The following is a 16,069-nucleotide window of genomic DNA, read 5'->3' as shown; positions in this document are numbered from 1 at the left end:
CAAAGCTACTTAAAACTTCTTTCTTCTCCAAAAAATGAGGCCAAATCCCAGCACAGCACTGGCACTAAGGATGCACAGTGTACCCTCTGAGGTCACAGTGCTCAGCGCACTAAGAGCGGGGCTAATTTTTAGGGAAATGTAGAAAAAAAGAAATGTTCTCTTCCTGTCACTCTCCAGATGTGCCGGTGTGTGCAATCCTGGGACTGTTCCTTCCTAGAGCCCCCTTCCTGTTGCCCACCACTGCGACACTTCTCCTCTCAACCAGGTAGGCGGGACCCGCAGCCTCTTCCGACCCTGAGCTAAGGGAGCTTTTAAAGGGAAGAAGGGATCTTTCAACTTGTTTAGCCTGCAATGAAGTAGGTTAAAACAATAGATGAGTTTCACCTCCCTTGTCTTTCACTCCTCAGCATCAACATAAAGTGTCTTTCAGCCCCAGCCCTTTCATGTCAGGCAGGCTGTGCCGGCCGAGGCTGAAGGATTCCCAACCAGTGACCTTTATGCCTTGGTTGAAAGTCAGGCTCTGAAGATTGGGGCTGCATTTTATTAATTTCTGCCCTCCTGTTTCTCACAGCCACCGGCCGGGGCTGAGTCTCCTACAAGGCAGCGAACGGAGTCACAGATGATGAGTGGAATTACAGCCAAAGAGTGTTTTGACAGGGAATAGGTGATAACCTCCCTCAAACAAGCATCTGGTATTACAGACAACAAATACAGGCACATATTGTCGGTTGGGGTTTTTTAAGTTCTTTTGCAGACAGTAAAAAATACAGCAAGGTATTTTGCTCATTTTTAATGCCAACTAAACGCTAACGCGTGTTTCGTTTTATCTTTTTTTTTTTTTTTAAAGAAATTTTTACCTAAAAGCAGCTACAGCTTGATCAGGGAAGGCTTATAACTCTTCTAAGATATCCACAAAATCAGGGCGTACTTATCAAACCACACTCCCAATATCTCAGTAAAAGCAAGCTCGTTAAATTCTGAGTTTAGTCAGTTAAGGTTTCTTTGTGTCCAGTATGAAATTTAGCAAAATGTGTTTCAAGCACAGCAGGACTACAAGAATGACACAACCAAATCCATATGAAGAGAATTAAGCAGTTAACCCTAAATGAATCACAAACCTATTAAAAAACCCTCAACCCCAAGTATTCTGCTTATCCTGCCAACCCCTCCAGCTCCAAATAAATGCTGCTTTTCTTCATTCAATGTTCCAGTCTAAATGATAGTTTTGTATCAGTCTCACTTGATACACTGAATACTTTTTAAAACTATGGAACATTTACTTTCTACAAATTCAGACACCTAAAGAGACCAGAAATGGAAACAAAACCTGTTCTCACTAAACCATCCATCCCAACATGCACAGAAATATAGGAATATACTCCACTTCTGTATGACATGGGTCTGCATTTGGGGGTTTTAATTTTATATATGTATTTAATTTTTTTAGAGGGGAAAAGCTTAAGATCTCTCTTACCAATTTAAGGAGAGTACAACTGCAAAACAAATGGGCAGGGATATAATTAAAGGAATGACTGTTTTCCCCTCCTGACTCATCTCCAGACTTTGTGTTCCTGCTGTACCCCAACACCACTACATGGCAGGCTGTAATTATTGACAGCTGATTTACAAGGACTAGCTAAAATAATTGGAATGACAAGATCATCAGGGATAATTTTTGTGGTGCTCCTACATGGGCAGCACCTGTTTGCCTTTACCACCACAGCCTACACTTAATTATCCTCCAAAGGACTGGAAACAGCTTCTATTTGAGGAAGTTTTGGTGGCAGCTTAGTTCTGGGCATAACTTCAAGCAACACAATCCACACAAGGATCCTGACATGCAATAGATTCGATTCCAAAGGTTACAAACTCTTTAAAAGCTGAGTAGTTTTGCCCTTGCTGCAGGTCAAGATATTACATTTCGCATCTTCCTTGCAGAGAAAAGGGTGTGACAATGCTGGGACTTTTTGTGCTGGAAAGGTTTGTGAACATGCTGTCCTCTGACAATGTCAGGAGGCTTCTGACAGACCATAAAAAGCCAAAAAATTAAATATATATAATAAGAGCAGCAAGTAAAAATCTCCTCCTTCATCACAGTGCTTAATTCAGCTTATTATAAATAAGTATTAACATTAACAGTGTCAAGTCCATCTGTCAAAGGAAGACTCTCCTCTCCCAAAATACTTTTGCTCTTTGAAGTGTTTCCATTAAATTTCCAAAAATCCCAGTTAACCCTTTTTTTTTAACACATGCTTAGAGAAATGGAGTTTTTTTAGTTCAGTCTGGCCACAGCACTTACTACACTGCACCTAAGGAAATGTATTTAAAATTGTGTGGAGGAGACCGTGCACAGAGCCGAGAATGTTTAAATCACTTCAGGATACAATGGCAGCAGGTAAATCACCAGGATGCTCAGGAAAGCTGAGGGTGAGAGGCTGCAGGGAAAATGCACAGAGGCTTTTCCATGCTGCATTTCAGTGATCAGTTATAGTGCTTCTGATTTCATTCATTTAGAATTGCCAAATTCCTCTGTTACAGAGAGAACTAACTGCATTTTCTAATTCATATTGTCCTGGTTTTGGGAGGGCTGGAAGGGACACAGTGACAAACCAGATGAAAGCAGGGATGCTTTTGCTTACTGCTAAAATGAGAATTGTGACTAAACCCCGTTCTTCCACCCACAGAAAACAAACAAACATATTCTAATTTCACACTTAATCAGAGCTCATCTTCAGTGCTCCCTGAGACTGGGAACAGCGGAACAGCTTCAGCCTTACAAAACATGGGTGTGAAGAACAAGAGGTTTTTAAATACCTTTACCAGTTTACCCCAAGAAAATACAAAAAAAAATAGGATTTCCCAGTAAACTGGGGTTCATCCTTAGCTGAAAGAGTGTAAACCTGGAGTTGGGGAGAGGCTGCACAGAGCAGCAAAGCACCAGGAAAGGCAAATACTTCACAAGGGGCAGAGAAAAACACCTTCGTGTTAAGAAAACAGTTCTAAAAAGGAACATAAAAGGTCCTTCAAAAGTTCTTTAGAAACAAGTGATAAAGAAGAACATGGATTTCAGAGAAAACATGGAGTTTGGAAAGTTGCTGATGACATTTACTACTCTGCCACCAAGCCCTGCCTCCCAGCTCCACCTGCGTGCCTGGGAACAGGGAGCTGGGGGTGTTCTGCCCATGATACTGAGAGAGGACAGAAATCCCTCCCTGGGAGGGTGGGGAGGCCCTGGCACAGGTTGCCCAGAGAAGCTGTGGCTGCCCCATCCCTGGAAGTGTCCAAGGCCAGGATGGACAGGGCTTGGAGCAGCCTGGGCTAGTGGAAGGTGTCCCTGCCCATGGAACAAGCTGAGCTTTAAGGTCCCTCCCAGCCCAAACCATTCTGGGATTCTGTGGTCTCCCTGAGGGAAGGAGGGGATGTTCCCATCCACCTGGATGTGGCCAGGCTGGCCCCACAGCAACACTGGCCCCACTGGCCAGATTTCTTAGTCAGTGGAAGGCTTGCAGGGTACAGATGATCCCAACATCAAAAGACAGACACACCTTGGGCTTTCTGCAGCTCCTAAAATCTCAGTGGTGGATGGAGAGAAGGCAGGTTGAAGCTGGCTTAGCTATGAAGCTTTAAAACTAATAAGAGTAAGAAAAATAAACACTGGGAAAGGTCTTTCTGTGAAGAGTATTTCCAAGAAAGCTTTTCAATTTTTCTACTTGTTTTCAAGCTGAAAATCTTTCCTATTATCACTGGCTGTTCCAGTAACTGCAGCAGCACAAGGGTACCAAAACAGATCAGGCTCTGAGCAGCTATTCCTCTTTGAAACACAGCACTGTCTAATCCTGCTCCGAGCAAGTTTAGGCAGCATGGTGGGAAAAAAACCTGCTGGTTGCTGGCACCTTGCCTAATGTAAGCATTCCTGCTGTTACCCTCAAAAACACCGAGGGACTTTTTTCAGTGACAAGTTCTGTACAGAGAACTAAAAAACTTCTCCCCGGGTTTCACTGCACTGGAAAAAAAAATTTCACAAGAATCTGATTTTCCAATATAGGAACTGAATCTTAATTTTCATCCAACTGCAGCACAGTTGCTTTAGTATTTTTGTTGCTGTGACTATTGTCTAAGAAAACCTGTAGAAAGACAAACCAAGTGAGATGAAAGAATCCATCCCAGAAAGAGAGGGCTGTGCATGTGCAGATAGTGTGGAGAAAGAAGAATCAGCATGACCTTTATGGAAGGGCATAAAAGGGATGAGCATCAGTCCTTGGAATTGGTGAATCACCCTGAGCTCAGTGTCCATCATCGTGATATCTGAATACTTGGGCAGAGGTCAATGATCAAAGCAGGCACGTTCAAGGAGGAGAAAAAAAGACTGCAAAGTGCAGTAAAAATGCTCGAGTTTGCTGAAGACCAGATTTAAACCTCATTGAACACCTCAGCTTTGGTACAGACAAAAATGAAGGAACCCAGAATTCCTGTTTGAAAGCTGACACTTGAAACGTGCCCGGAGCCAAAGGAAGGCGACATAAAATCTAGAATTACCCCCATCACTTGACTCTGATCCATTGTACCTGCCTGAGAACAGCGACTGCAGGAGGATCCTCCTCCTCTGCACGCCGAGCTCAGCATTTCCAGAAGGAAGGAAGACATGGATCTCCCACGATTATCACCACGGGCTCCTGTAGCCCATTTTCAGCAAGTCACCTGCTGCATCTCAAGCACTTGATCAAAGTTGCCAAGGCAAAACGTGCATCTCCCAGAACATCTTTGACTGCTTAATTTGGATTTGTGCTCTTCAGAACCTCCTTGAGGGTTTAAATCTATGCTCACATAGAGCATAGTGTGGGGGAAGAAAAATCCAAAAGGGAATCTTTTAGGTCACTGGACAGATTTGTAGCTGCATGCCGGGGAACAAGGAAATCAGCCTTTTCCTGAGGAAAGGTTGAACTACTGAACTGAAAACTGCTTTGAAGTACAAGACAGATGTGAAAATCATAGAACATCATGAGCTGGAAGGGACCCACAGGGACCATCCAGTCCAAACCCTGGCCCTGCCCAGGACATCCCAACAATCCCACTCTGTCCCTGAGGGTGTTGTCCAAACCCTCCTGGAGCTCTGGCAGCCTTGTGGCCGTGACCAAACCCTGGGGAGCCTGTTCAGCGCCCAACCACCCTCTGGGGGAAGAACCTTTCCCTGAGATCCAGCCTAAGCCTCCCCTGACACAGCTCCATTCAACTACTTGGAGAAAAACCCGTAACAGCTTGAACCATGTGGGACACGCCCCACCAGCAGCAGAATGGCTTGTGACACAGCTTGTCCCAGGACTGGAGTTATTCCCATCACACAACATCACAGCAAGCTCAGGGATATGAACAGTGTCTGGACAACCACAAACATACCAAATGTACCTTCCCAGGGTCACGGGTCAGTGGTGGCCTTGGCAGGGCTGGGTTAACAGTGGACTCGAGGATCTTAGAGGGCTTTTCCAACCTCAGTGGCTCTGTGATTCTGGCTTGCACCAACACAAGTCCCAGAAAACACAAAGGCTGCATGCCCACATGCCAGGGTTTGGAGAGAGCAACCCCCAGGCTTTGTGAGTCTTGTTACTTACTGGAAATCTACAGCCACCATCACTCTTTGTGAGATGCCCTTCTCCTGAAAGGACAGGAGCTCGAGCACGGCTCATTGCCTCCTCCCTCAGCCCCCGCTGACAGACTGTCCTCGCTGTCAGCCACCTCCTCCCAGCCTTGCTGAGCACTCAAGGACCACGAAGATGAGCTGTGTGCTGAAGGATGCCCAGAACACCACGTGTTCTCGTGGCCAAACCACTGCTTTTTGCTGGGCTGTGTTTGAAAGGAGATGTTACAAAAATAAAGAACTTAACAACCACTGCAGCCCACCCAAGACACAACTGCAGGCCCCAAACATCACAGAGTGCTCATCTCAGAAGACACGTGAGAGGAGGCAGGTCAGAGGAAGCTGATGGGCTCATGCAGAGCTACAAAGCCTGTACAAGCAAGTGCTGGCACTCACTGTTGGAGCACATCCACGGAAGGGAACAGAGCTGGGAAGGGGCTGGAGCAGCAGGAGCAGCTGAGGGAGCTGGGGGGGCTCAGCCTGGAGAAAAGGAGGCTCAGGGAGGACCTTCTGGCTCTGCAACCCCCTGACAGGAGGGGGGAGCCGGGAGGGGTCGGGCTCTGCTCCCAGGGAACAAGGGACAGGAGGAGAGGGAATGGCCTCCAGCTGTGCCATGGGAGGGTCAGGTTGGACATCAGGAGGAATTTCTTGCGGAAAGGGTGGTCACCATTGGAAAGGGCTGCCCAGGGTGGAGTCCCCATCCCTGGAGGGATTTAAAAGACCTGCAGATGTGACATCTGAGGACATGGTTTAGTGACCTGGCAGTGCTGGGGGAACGACTAGAGGGCTTTTCCAACCTAAATGATTCTACCACTTTCAAGGCTCCCTATGTCTGTCTTAGTTGCTGCCTGTCAGCCCTTCTGGAAGCACATTTATCCCACCCATATGAGAGGGGACCATTTTGTTGAGTTATTGCAAAAGGATTTCAGACTAACATGGTGTGATGCTGGAAGACAAGGAGAAGAGGAAGGGCAAACAGAGGAGGATGAGGGATGTACTGCCCACTCCAATGAGAACAGGGACATCAGGGACAAGATTCACAACTGCAGACCCCCCTACAGCCCAGGACCACACAGGCTCCAGCTCCAGTGACTTGTGAAAATAATCTCCCCAGGAGAAAGAAAACATACACCCATTAACTACTCAGAAAGAGGTTTTCAAAGGCTCTTGATATCCAGCTGGTCTTGATTCACATTGACTTCAACAAAATAGTCTTGGACCAATGGTGATTGCTCTGAAAAATCCCCTCTGTAACTTGCCATTGAAGTACGAAAATAAGTGGTATAAAAGGGCTTGTTTAAAAAAAAAAAAAAGGCAAATTAAAAATGAAAGGTTGAACTAAAATTTGGCTTCAGGCCATAAACTAGGGGGAAACTAACAGCAAAGATAGTTAAATGACTGGAAAGAAAACACAACAGAGGCTGTTATGAAAAAAAGCTGATGGCTTTTTAAAAAAAGGATTTGTATAGATAGCTGGGGAAATAAATTCCGGATGTGAGAGAAGTGCAATTGAGAAATTAAATAAATGGAAAATGAGGATGACTAAGTAGTAGTTAACATGCCCCTTCTCAGTTGTATACTATTATCACGTCTATTTTTAATGTCTCTTCAGCTGTCTGCAATTGTCATCTTTTTTTCAGAACTTGTTCCAACCCTCTTTGATACTGAATTAGCTGTTTTTCACTCTGCCATGCTTACAACCACATCTTTTTCTTACTCAACACTCCCCTTTTCCCACAATGTTATTCCATTGTCTCCGTTTTTCATCTCTCCTTATGTGTTGACTCCCCAGTTTCTGAGCCTTCCAACTACCCTTGTTCATCCTTTTTTTTCTGGAGCTCTTTTGGGCTGAATCCTGGCATGTTTCTTTTCTTCTTTTCTAAAGCTACAAGCATGTTTTATATCATACCTGGCTCCTGTACACATTGTTACCCCTTCAGAAGGGCATTGAACAGCTAGAGCAGTGTTCACATTGGAAACAGTAAGCTAAACTAAGGGAAAAAAAGAAGTTCTTTTTGCCTTTTGCTTTCTGGCTCTGAAAAAAAAAAGAACCCAAACATTTAAACTCTCCCCTTTTCCCTTTTATCCTCAAATAACACAAGCTTTCCATGAGCAGCTGAATATTCAAACAATAAGAGGCATCAGAAGTGCTGGTGATTCTAGAGCTCAGGATGTGCCTTAGGAGATGTGATAACACAAGATTTAATAATACCGAAAAAATACACAAGTTCTAACGCGATCTACGGAGCAAACCTGAATTTTTCTTCCTTGTTAACCTTCCAAGTTTGCCTCTTCCTTGCCTTTACACCTAATGATGCTCCACTTTAACTCGGGGACTCTTATTTATTACAAAAGCCCTTTCCAAACACGTTTCAGGCGGGTGAATTCACCATCGTGATGTCTCAGATGATTCAGTTCCACCATTAAAAGCTCAGCCTTTAATTTCTCCACTGCAGCACAATTCCCTTTTACCTTCTGGAACCGGAGCCGACAGTGGAGCTGAGTGACCAGCAGCCCTTGCCATAGTGTTCTCAGAGTGGAGCCCTGCCCCAGGGAGCAGACTTACCCTCAGCTGTGCCCGAGATCCCGTCAGCTTTGAAGTTGCTTGTGCTTTTCTTCCGCCGGTGCTTCTTTCTGTTGGCGTGAGGGGAAGGGGGGGGGTCCAGCTTGGGGCTCGTTGTACTGGATATGCTGGGGCTGGAACACACAGAGTCTCCTAGGCCCGTATCTGCAGTGGGGTGGGGGAAGACAAGGAGAGGGAACTAAAACCACTGCGTAATTTACATGAATGATTGCTACAATCCGAGGTACGACCCCTTGCTGTCTGCCAGCAAGGGGTTCTTGAGCTCGGTGACTTCCAAAGGCTCCCAACAACATCCATTATTTGCTCAAAACGGTACAAAAACAGCAACGTGGCTGAAGTGCTGATTCAAGTCCTACTCCATCGACAGGACTCGGTATCGATTTTTGAAGGAGCCCAGTAGGAACGCACAAAAACAACAGGAAAGCTCTTTATTCCTTCCAATTGCTCTTTCTCACAAAGATCTTCCTGATCCTCAAATTAACTCCTGTAACACCTGAACATTTTAATATATAACAGACCACAGGTGCCCCAACACCCTCTGGATGTACCTACTGTCATCAGTATCAGACACACCGAAAAGGAGGTGATGGCAATAAAGGTGGGCAAACAAGGTGACCAACGTGCACCTGGTACAGTGACAACTGCAATAAAGGGTCATTCCTACCTGCTGCCAAGCAAAGAAAATAAGCCCACCTTTAGTGTGTTCAGTTTCCTGCCGTATTAGCTCTGGTAGCCCAACATCCAACCACTTTAAGACATAATGAGAGTCATTTTCTCCCCTTGCCCATCCATTAGGTCACTCAACCAAATCAAAATTAAAGGTAGATGACACCCCCCTCTCATGAGCAGAGACCCACAGTCTCTTCCCTGGCCCATGGAATGGTTGGTCATACACCAACAGCTTCTCTTTGACTAGGTTCTTGTTTGCAATTACGAAAGAAACAGGCAAATTTAACTCAAATTTAGGAAATTTAGATGTACTTGAAATTTCTCCAACTGGGTCCTTTCACACAGTAAATACTCAAGCAACCTTAATCCAGGATTTTCCCTCAAGGTTGGTAACATGATTTTTGTTTAATTACAGGTCTGGTTGTGATTTTAATTATAAAACTTCACATAAAACCTACACTTTAAGGAAAGTGTTTGCTATTATGGAAAGTGAAGCCATTTTCAGAACCTTGCTTAAGTACTGTATTGCACTTCGGTGCAATTCCAGGACTGCATTTATAGGTCAAATCCTTAAAATCTCCTATACAGATATTCAGTAAATACACTCCCATGATTGCCTTTTGGGGTTAAATACTTGATGATTGGTTTCAGAATCACGGACACACGGAAAAGAACAAAAATCCTTAATATAAAGCTTATGTGCAGTATCAGCATTTCACTTAAGATTAATTAATATATCAGAAAAATATCAAGACAAAGATTATTTAAAAAGCAGCTTTTGGTTATTTTTTTTTCTTGGTACAGTTAAATTCCCACACAGCTGCCTATTTTATAAAAAACAACTTGTTTGGATTTTTTTTTCTCTCTCATAATAAAGTTTATTTACTAATTACCCCCCAAGCACAGTTGTGCTATAAGTTATTAGTGGGGGATAAATTATGTAGCTAATTGCCTGGCAAGAGAGACCAAATCAAACATTAATCCTTTTATTAAGGATATTTATTCTTTTCCCTACATCCACCAGATTGAAACCAGTCCTCAGGTATTTAACCCCAGAAGAGAATCATGGGAATGTATTTGCTGTATATCTGTATAGGAGATTCTAAGGATTTGACCCATAAATGGTGACAGCGGCTCTCCTGGAGGGTTTGCTGTCTCCATGCCAATGCAAACCCTGATGAGAACCCACAACAGTGCCCCATATACTCCTGGCCGAGGGGACATGGATCCCTTTGGCTCCCTGACACTGAAGGAAGAGCTGATGCAGAAGAGGATGCCACGGATGCAACTGGGTGTTACTTCTATCCTAAATACTGACCTCCAGTTCGATTCTGAAGGTTTCCTATGTTGATACTTAAAAAGGAGGAGAAACACCTCCCCACAAAACCCCCTTCTTTGCAGTAATTATGTGAAAATTCCTGTGTTGAGTCAAGACTGGTGAGAAAGGGACCTGGCTGTGGCACCAAAAGGCATCTCACTGATTTCCATTTGCTTGTGAAAATCCAGAAAATACCTAAATATCACGGAGAGATAGCAGAGCACACCAGCCAGGAAGGTTTGCTCACATCTAACACAGCTTCTGAGAGTCCTGACGGATGTCAGTGATCAGTGCTGTCCTTGGGCACCCGTACTGGGACCAGTGCTAATTGATGTCTTCATCGGTGCTGAGGCCCTGGCACAGGTTGCCCAGAGAAGCTGTGGCTGCCCCAGCCCTGGGAGTGTCCAAGGCAAGGCTGGATGGGGCTTGGAGCAACCTGGGCTAGCGGAAGGTGTCCCTGCCCATGGCAGGGGGTGGGGAACAAGATGAGCTTTAAGGTCCCTTCCAACCCAGGCCATTCTGTGATTCTGTGATTTAAAATGCTTCACTTCCCCCCCTCTCATTCTCATCTTTCACTTTAGAAAGAATTAAACCCATCTGTGTTCATCACCTCATGCAACTGCAGCATCAACCACGATGCCCTGGACCCATAAAACACTGAAGAAACCACAAACCTGACGCAAACCCACAGAATACATTCTGTTTAAAAAGGTGACGGTAGGTCCATACGCTCCCCATGGCTCCGTCTAATTCCAGGGCCATAAATTACCCCAACAAAACCTGCTCGTGAGCCCTGAGTAGCGAGGGCCGCCGCAGAGCTGAAGAAGTGACCTCCTCTGGTGAATCCTCCTCACCCACAGCCCTCTCCAGGTAACAACCTGCTGTCCTTGGGTCAAACGGCTCCGAAGTGAGAGCCCAGCGCTCTCCCTGCCCCTCGGCCAGCAGCTCCTAAACGGTGCCGAGCCCACACTGCTGGTGCCTCCCTGCCCCGGATCCCCGGCTCCCCAGACCACCCTTTGAAGATGGGAGTTATTTAACATTCCCCTGGTTTAAAATATGAGCAATCAAAAGGCGCTGGGGCTCACACGCTGCGCTCTCCCATTTCCCACTCCTTCTCTTGCCTGACAAGGGATTCTTCAAATTGAAAAGAGGGCTCCTGAAAGCCCGGGCTTCGGGAAACTGTAAATGAGTTCAGGCTTCAGCCCGCTGAATGCAATTTCATCCTCCTGACTGAATACAAATAATGCATTTTATTTGGTATCAATTACCATGCCTGAGAACAGACGGCCACTGCCGGCACTATTAAATATGGGGGGGGAAAGAAGGGAAAAAAAAAAGGCAAGGAAAAGGCATGGCAAATTAAAAAAGCAAGCGGTTCATTACTCCCCATCTCAACCAGCTTTGACAGAGGCACTGGAACTCATAAGCTGCGTTTCACTGGGCTGAGATGGGCTGTTTTCCAGCCATCCCGCACGTTCAATGTCAGCCATTAGTTCTTCCCAATCGGGCATCAATGTTCAACACACACCCAAAAAAATATATAATACTAGTAATAATAATAACAATCTGCAGCCTCTCCGAGCTTCAATACTTGAAGTATGAGTCAAAGCAGCAGTTTCACTTTTCACTCGGGAGGCTGACAAGCATGACTAGAGGGGGAATAAAATAACATTCAGCTCGCATAAATATCAAGCGGGCTGCTTGAGACTGATGGGCCAGGAATGTATTCTTAGCCATCATTCTGGCAGACAGGCCCAAGGACACTCATAACTTATTTTACAATCATTTAGTTTCAGCTCAAGTGGAAAACGTGACAACTTATCTCTGCTGACAAGATGCCATATCGAACCTTACAATTAACTCTCCCCCGATTATCTGCCCAGCCCATCATTAGCTCTGAGGCTTTTGATGGACTGTACGGGCACAGCTTCCCTTGATGATGGTCATCATTTGCAGGGTGCAGAGCTCTATTATACGACATTAAGGACAAAACTCTCCCCTTGCCACGGAGCTGGGGTTGTCCTGACCGGTACATCGTCGGTTCTGCAACTGCTGGGCCGTGTTTTGAAGTGATGTGCAATAACACCTCCCTGAAAAACATCTCCTCCTCCAAACCAGAGCATCCTCGTGTTTCAGTCCACATCTGCTGCTGTCTGTGACCTACAGGAGAGAGCTAGACAGGCCCATGCCCTCTCCCAGTAGCCAGGGAGCCTTCCTCCCTTGCCTGCCCTCCTCTCCTTCCCAGCACAGTCACTAACTCCCTCAGCTGTAAGGGAGAGATGACATGAGCCATGTCACAGAATCACAGAATCATCTGTGCTGGAAGGACCTCAAAGCTCATCCAGGTTCCACCCCCTGCCATGAGCAGGGACACCTCTCAGCAGCCCAGGTTGCTCCAAGCCCCATCCAACATGGCCTTGGACACTTCCAGGGATGGGAAATCCATATGCACTCCACATCCAGGAGCAACAAGTGACACTTCGTGACCAAAGCCCTTAAGCTATGAAGAGATGGGATATACAGAACCCCACCACCTTCTTGTTCATGTGGTGATTTTTCTCTACAAGTGCATATGACACCCGGGATAAGACAGAGATTTGGTTTGTGCAAATCCAACTCTCGTTTGCTAGAAATTACAAAGCAAAACAAAACAGGCAATGCAGCTTTTACTCCAGAAAGCAAGTCCCATGTCTGCCTCTCTCCAAGATCCACCTTCTAATTATGGCCATATGAAAAACTCCTTTCAAGTAGGACAAACTGTGGCACAAGAAAGGAGAGGCAGAAGGGAGGATCTCAAAGACAACTCCATTCGTGCCCCCTAAGGACACTGCGAGAGTCCTGGATTTGAAAAGATTAAGAAAGTCATAGAATCATCATAGAATCACAGAATGGTTTGGTTTGGAAGAGACCTCAAAGTACATCTCATTCCACCCTGCCATGGGCAGGGACACCTTCCACTAGCCCAGGTTGCTCCAAGCCCCGTCCACGCTGGCCTTGGACAGTTCCAGGGCTGGGGCAGCCACAGCTTCTCTGGGCAACCTGTGCCAGGGCCTCACCACCCTCACAGGGAAGAATTCCATCTTACCCTGCCCTCTGGCAGTGTAAAGTCATTCCTCCTTGTCCTGTCACTCCAGGCCCTTGTCCAACATCCCCTTCTGGCTCTCCTGGATCCTCCTTAGGCATTGGAAGATGCTCTAAGGTCTCCCCGGAGCCTCCTCTTCTCCAGGCTGAACAATCCCAACCCTCACCTGTCTGAAACCCCATCCAAACCCAGCTTGTGCTTCCTTCGTGCCCTGGCACAGAATAACAACTAATGTGCATCCCAAATTCCCAATTATCTGCACCAAGCCCATCCAAGATGTGACTCGAAGCCATTTCCCCTTCCCCACCTGCAGCACCTGCCCAGCAGTGCTGCAGAAGATGCCAGCACTGGAACAAAGCAGGCCAAGGAAACAAGGGATAATAAGACAGTATGAGCACCCCAGGCCAGGGTAAAGGAGCTGGGGGTGCAAAAAGCAGGAAAAGAAACAACATGTAAGGTACGGGAATAGCACAGCACAAAGGCTGGGATACAAAAGTCCAAGAGCGGAGCGTCGTCGTTGGCCCACCGTTCCTATTCTCTCTCACACAGACACAACTCTCTCTCCTGTGTAACCATCTGCAGTGGAACCAAGGATATTCTGACCCCTTCTATCTTCGTGTCTTTTGATTTATTTCATATTTTTGTCAAATCACCTATTTACAAAAACTTGAAACAAACTCAACAGGTGACGCTATTCTCCGCAGACCAAAGTCGAGCTTGATCTGGTTTACATTTTTCTTGCATCTTCTTGTTAAAATTTTCCAACAGGCTTTCAAAGTGAAATTAGACTTTTTTGTCAAGCCCAGCTCCCCAACACGGCCTTATTCTCAAGTGGCTGGAGATTGATTAATTTGGGTTTTTGATTTGCCGAAGTGACAAGAAGTCAGACGTTACAAAAGCAGGAGCGGTGAATGGGATCAATTAAAGAGCAGAAGCAGCAACACAATTAATAGCACCAGGTTCAAGAGGAGAAAGAAAGTGCTGATGACGAAAACAACAGCAACAGCTCTGCCTGCAGCAGGAATCTTTGCTGCGACCCAAGGAAGGCTGGATCCAAAGAGGGTGTTTCAGAACTTTCACTATGCCATTAGTGCTGAAATGAAATAAGGCAAAGATGTCGGTAGTTGGTGGACTGAATAATAAAAAAATAGCTGGACACTTTCATCTTCTACACATGTGTTTTAAATAAAGGTGAGAAAAGCAATCCTTTTATTTAAACAGGGGAAGCAAGAGACGAAAACCATCTGTAGTTGTATTTCAGACCCATTTCCCCGAGCTGAGATTTTTCTGGCTGTGAAATCCACTGCTCTACAGCTTCCCTTTACAGCTATTACCATAAATGTTCTATCAAGTTCTTTATCTTCCTCCTCTGCCTCAAACCGAAGTTAAAGGGATGCTGCAATCGCACAATGACTGCGGAAGGCTGGAGCCAGGCACGGATGTACAGGACTGACATTAAAATCCTGACAGACCTGCAGCTTGGCACAAGTCTGCGGATGTAACAAGCACTCAGGAGTGGGGGGGAAGGGATGGCACGAGATTACAGCCTCCAGGATAAAAAAAAAGGCATGTATTTGTCAAGCACACGGAGCTCACACCTTGGGCAGGAACCAGGCGCATCGGCCATCATTGAGCTGAGCTCAGCTTGGACACTCAAGCCACCGAGGGCTTAAATGAACCTGCTGCACAGAACCAAATTAAAGGTAGCTCTGAGCAGAACTGGGGGATGGAGATCAAAGAGCCTCGGGAGCACTCTCTTTCCTCAGCATCTCCCATCTTTCCAGCCGTGTGCCTGGAGCCTGTAAATCACAGAGCTGCCCTGTCAGCTACAGAGAGCCCCCCTGAACGCCCGAGTCGCTGCCTCCTTCCCTCTTAGAGCAATTTCAATTAAAGAAGGAAAACAAAGCTTCCTTCCTGACAAAAACCAAAAAACCAAACAGGGATCTCCCTGCTTTTGGAGGGTCTGGCATTGCACCTCACCTCGAGGCATGTCTGGGCTGACAGCAGCGCTCCCTCCCCACAGCCTCATCACTTTGTGACAAGTGAGGGACATCACCCACAGGCTAGGGAGAGAAAGTCAGCCTCATAATGGTCAGGCACAGATACTGGAAGGCTTCAAAATAATTTTGGAGATAGTAAGACCCTCATTAAGACAAAGTTATCTCTAGCTCATTCCCTACCCACACACAATGTTTGGCCATCACAAAGGAAGCATGAAAGCAAAAATGCAATGCAGTGTTTAAAAAACCCCCACAAAAGCACATTTTACCTCCTAAGGAATAACACATTACAGTGCTGGAGAAGCAGCATCCTGCTCCCTGGAACTCGAAGGACTGCCAGCAAGAAAAGCAGCAACCATGCCCTGTTAACTCCCTTTCAAAGTCTCCTTATTGAGTAAGCTCCTTGTATCCAGGAGAAAATTACACAAGGAGAGGACACTTCTATTCCTAAGCGACCCTCCTGTGCTGCCAAGATGGTGACAAGCAAAGCAAAGACTGTATTTTACAGGACCTGCAACCTCAGAACAGGAACTGGGAATGAGATGTTCATCCCTCCTCTGCACATCTTGCCTACAGCAGGTTTAGGTCGGGAGCAGAGATGACATAAACCACTCCCTGAGTGGGCACAGCTTGCTAATTTATCTTATCCCCCATTCCACCTTTGCATCCCTCTCCTTTGTGTTGCATGTGAGTGTGCCCTGTGGAAAGATCAAACCTGACAAGTTGTTTGAACACATAAGGACAACAAACCAGAAGGAGATGCAAGCCTGGGATGCTGCAGGAT

General features: G+C 46.0%; 1 protein-coding gene across 10 annotated transcripts in view; it reads right to left on the bottom strand.

Moving 5' to 3' along the window:
- The window catches only part of AGAP1 (ArfGAP with GTPase domain, ankyrin repeat and PH domain 1), a 292,625-nt gene that overhangs the window by 78,449 nt on the left and 198,107 nt on the right, over window positions 1–16,069 (bottom strand). For all 10 annotated transcript variants that reach the window (XM_017829561.1, XM_017829556.1, XM_017829558.1 and 7 more), the window contains one exon: window positions 8,199–8,360. In XM_017829561.1, coding sequence (XP_017685050.1) covers window positions 8,199–8,360 — 162 coding nt within the window. The remainder of the gene's footprint in view (window positions 1–8,198; window positions 8,361–16,069) is intronic.

Source organism: Lepidothrix coronata, unplaced genomic scaffold, assembly GCF_001604755.1.
Source record: "Lepidothrix coronata isolate B3197 unplaced genomic scaffold, Lepidothrix_coronata-1.0 Scaffold165, whole genome shotgun sequence".
NCBI lineage: Eukaryota > Metazoa > Chordata > Aves > Passeriformes > Pipridae > Lepidothrix > Lepidothrix coronata.
The sequence above is the reverse complement of the archived record's forward strand: the minus strand, read 5'-3'. Positions and strand labels throughout refer to the sequence as shown.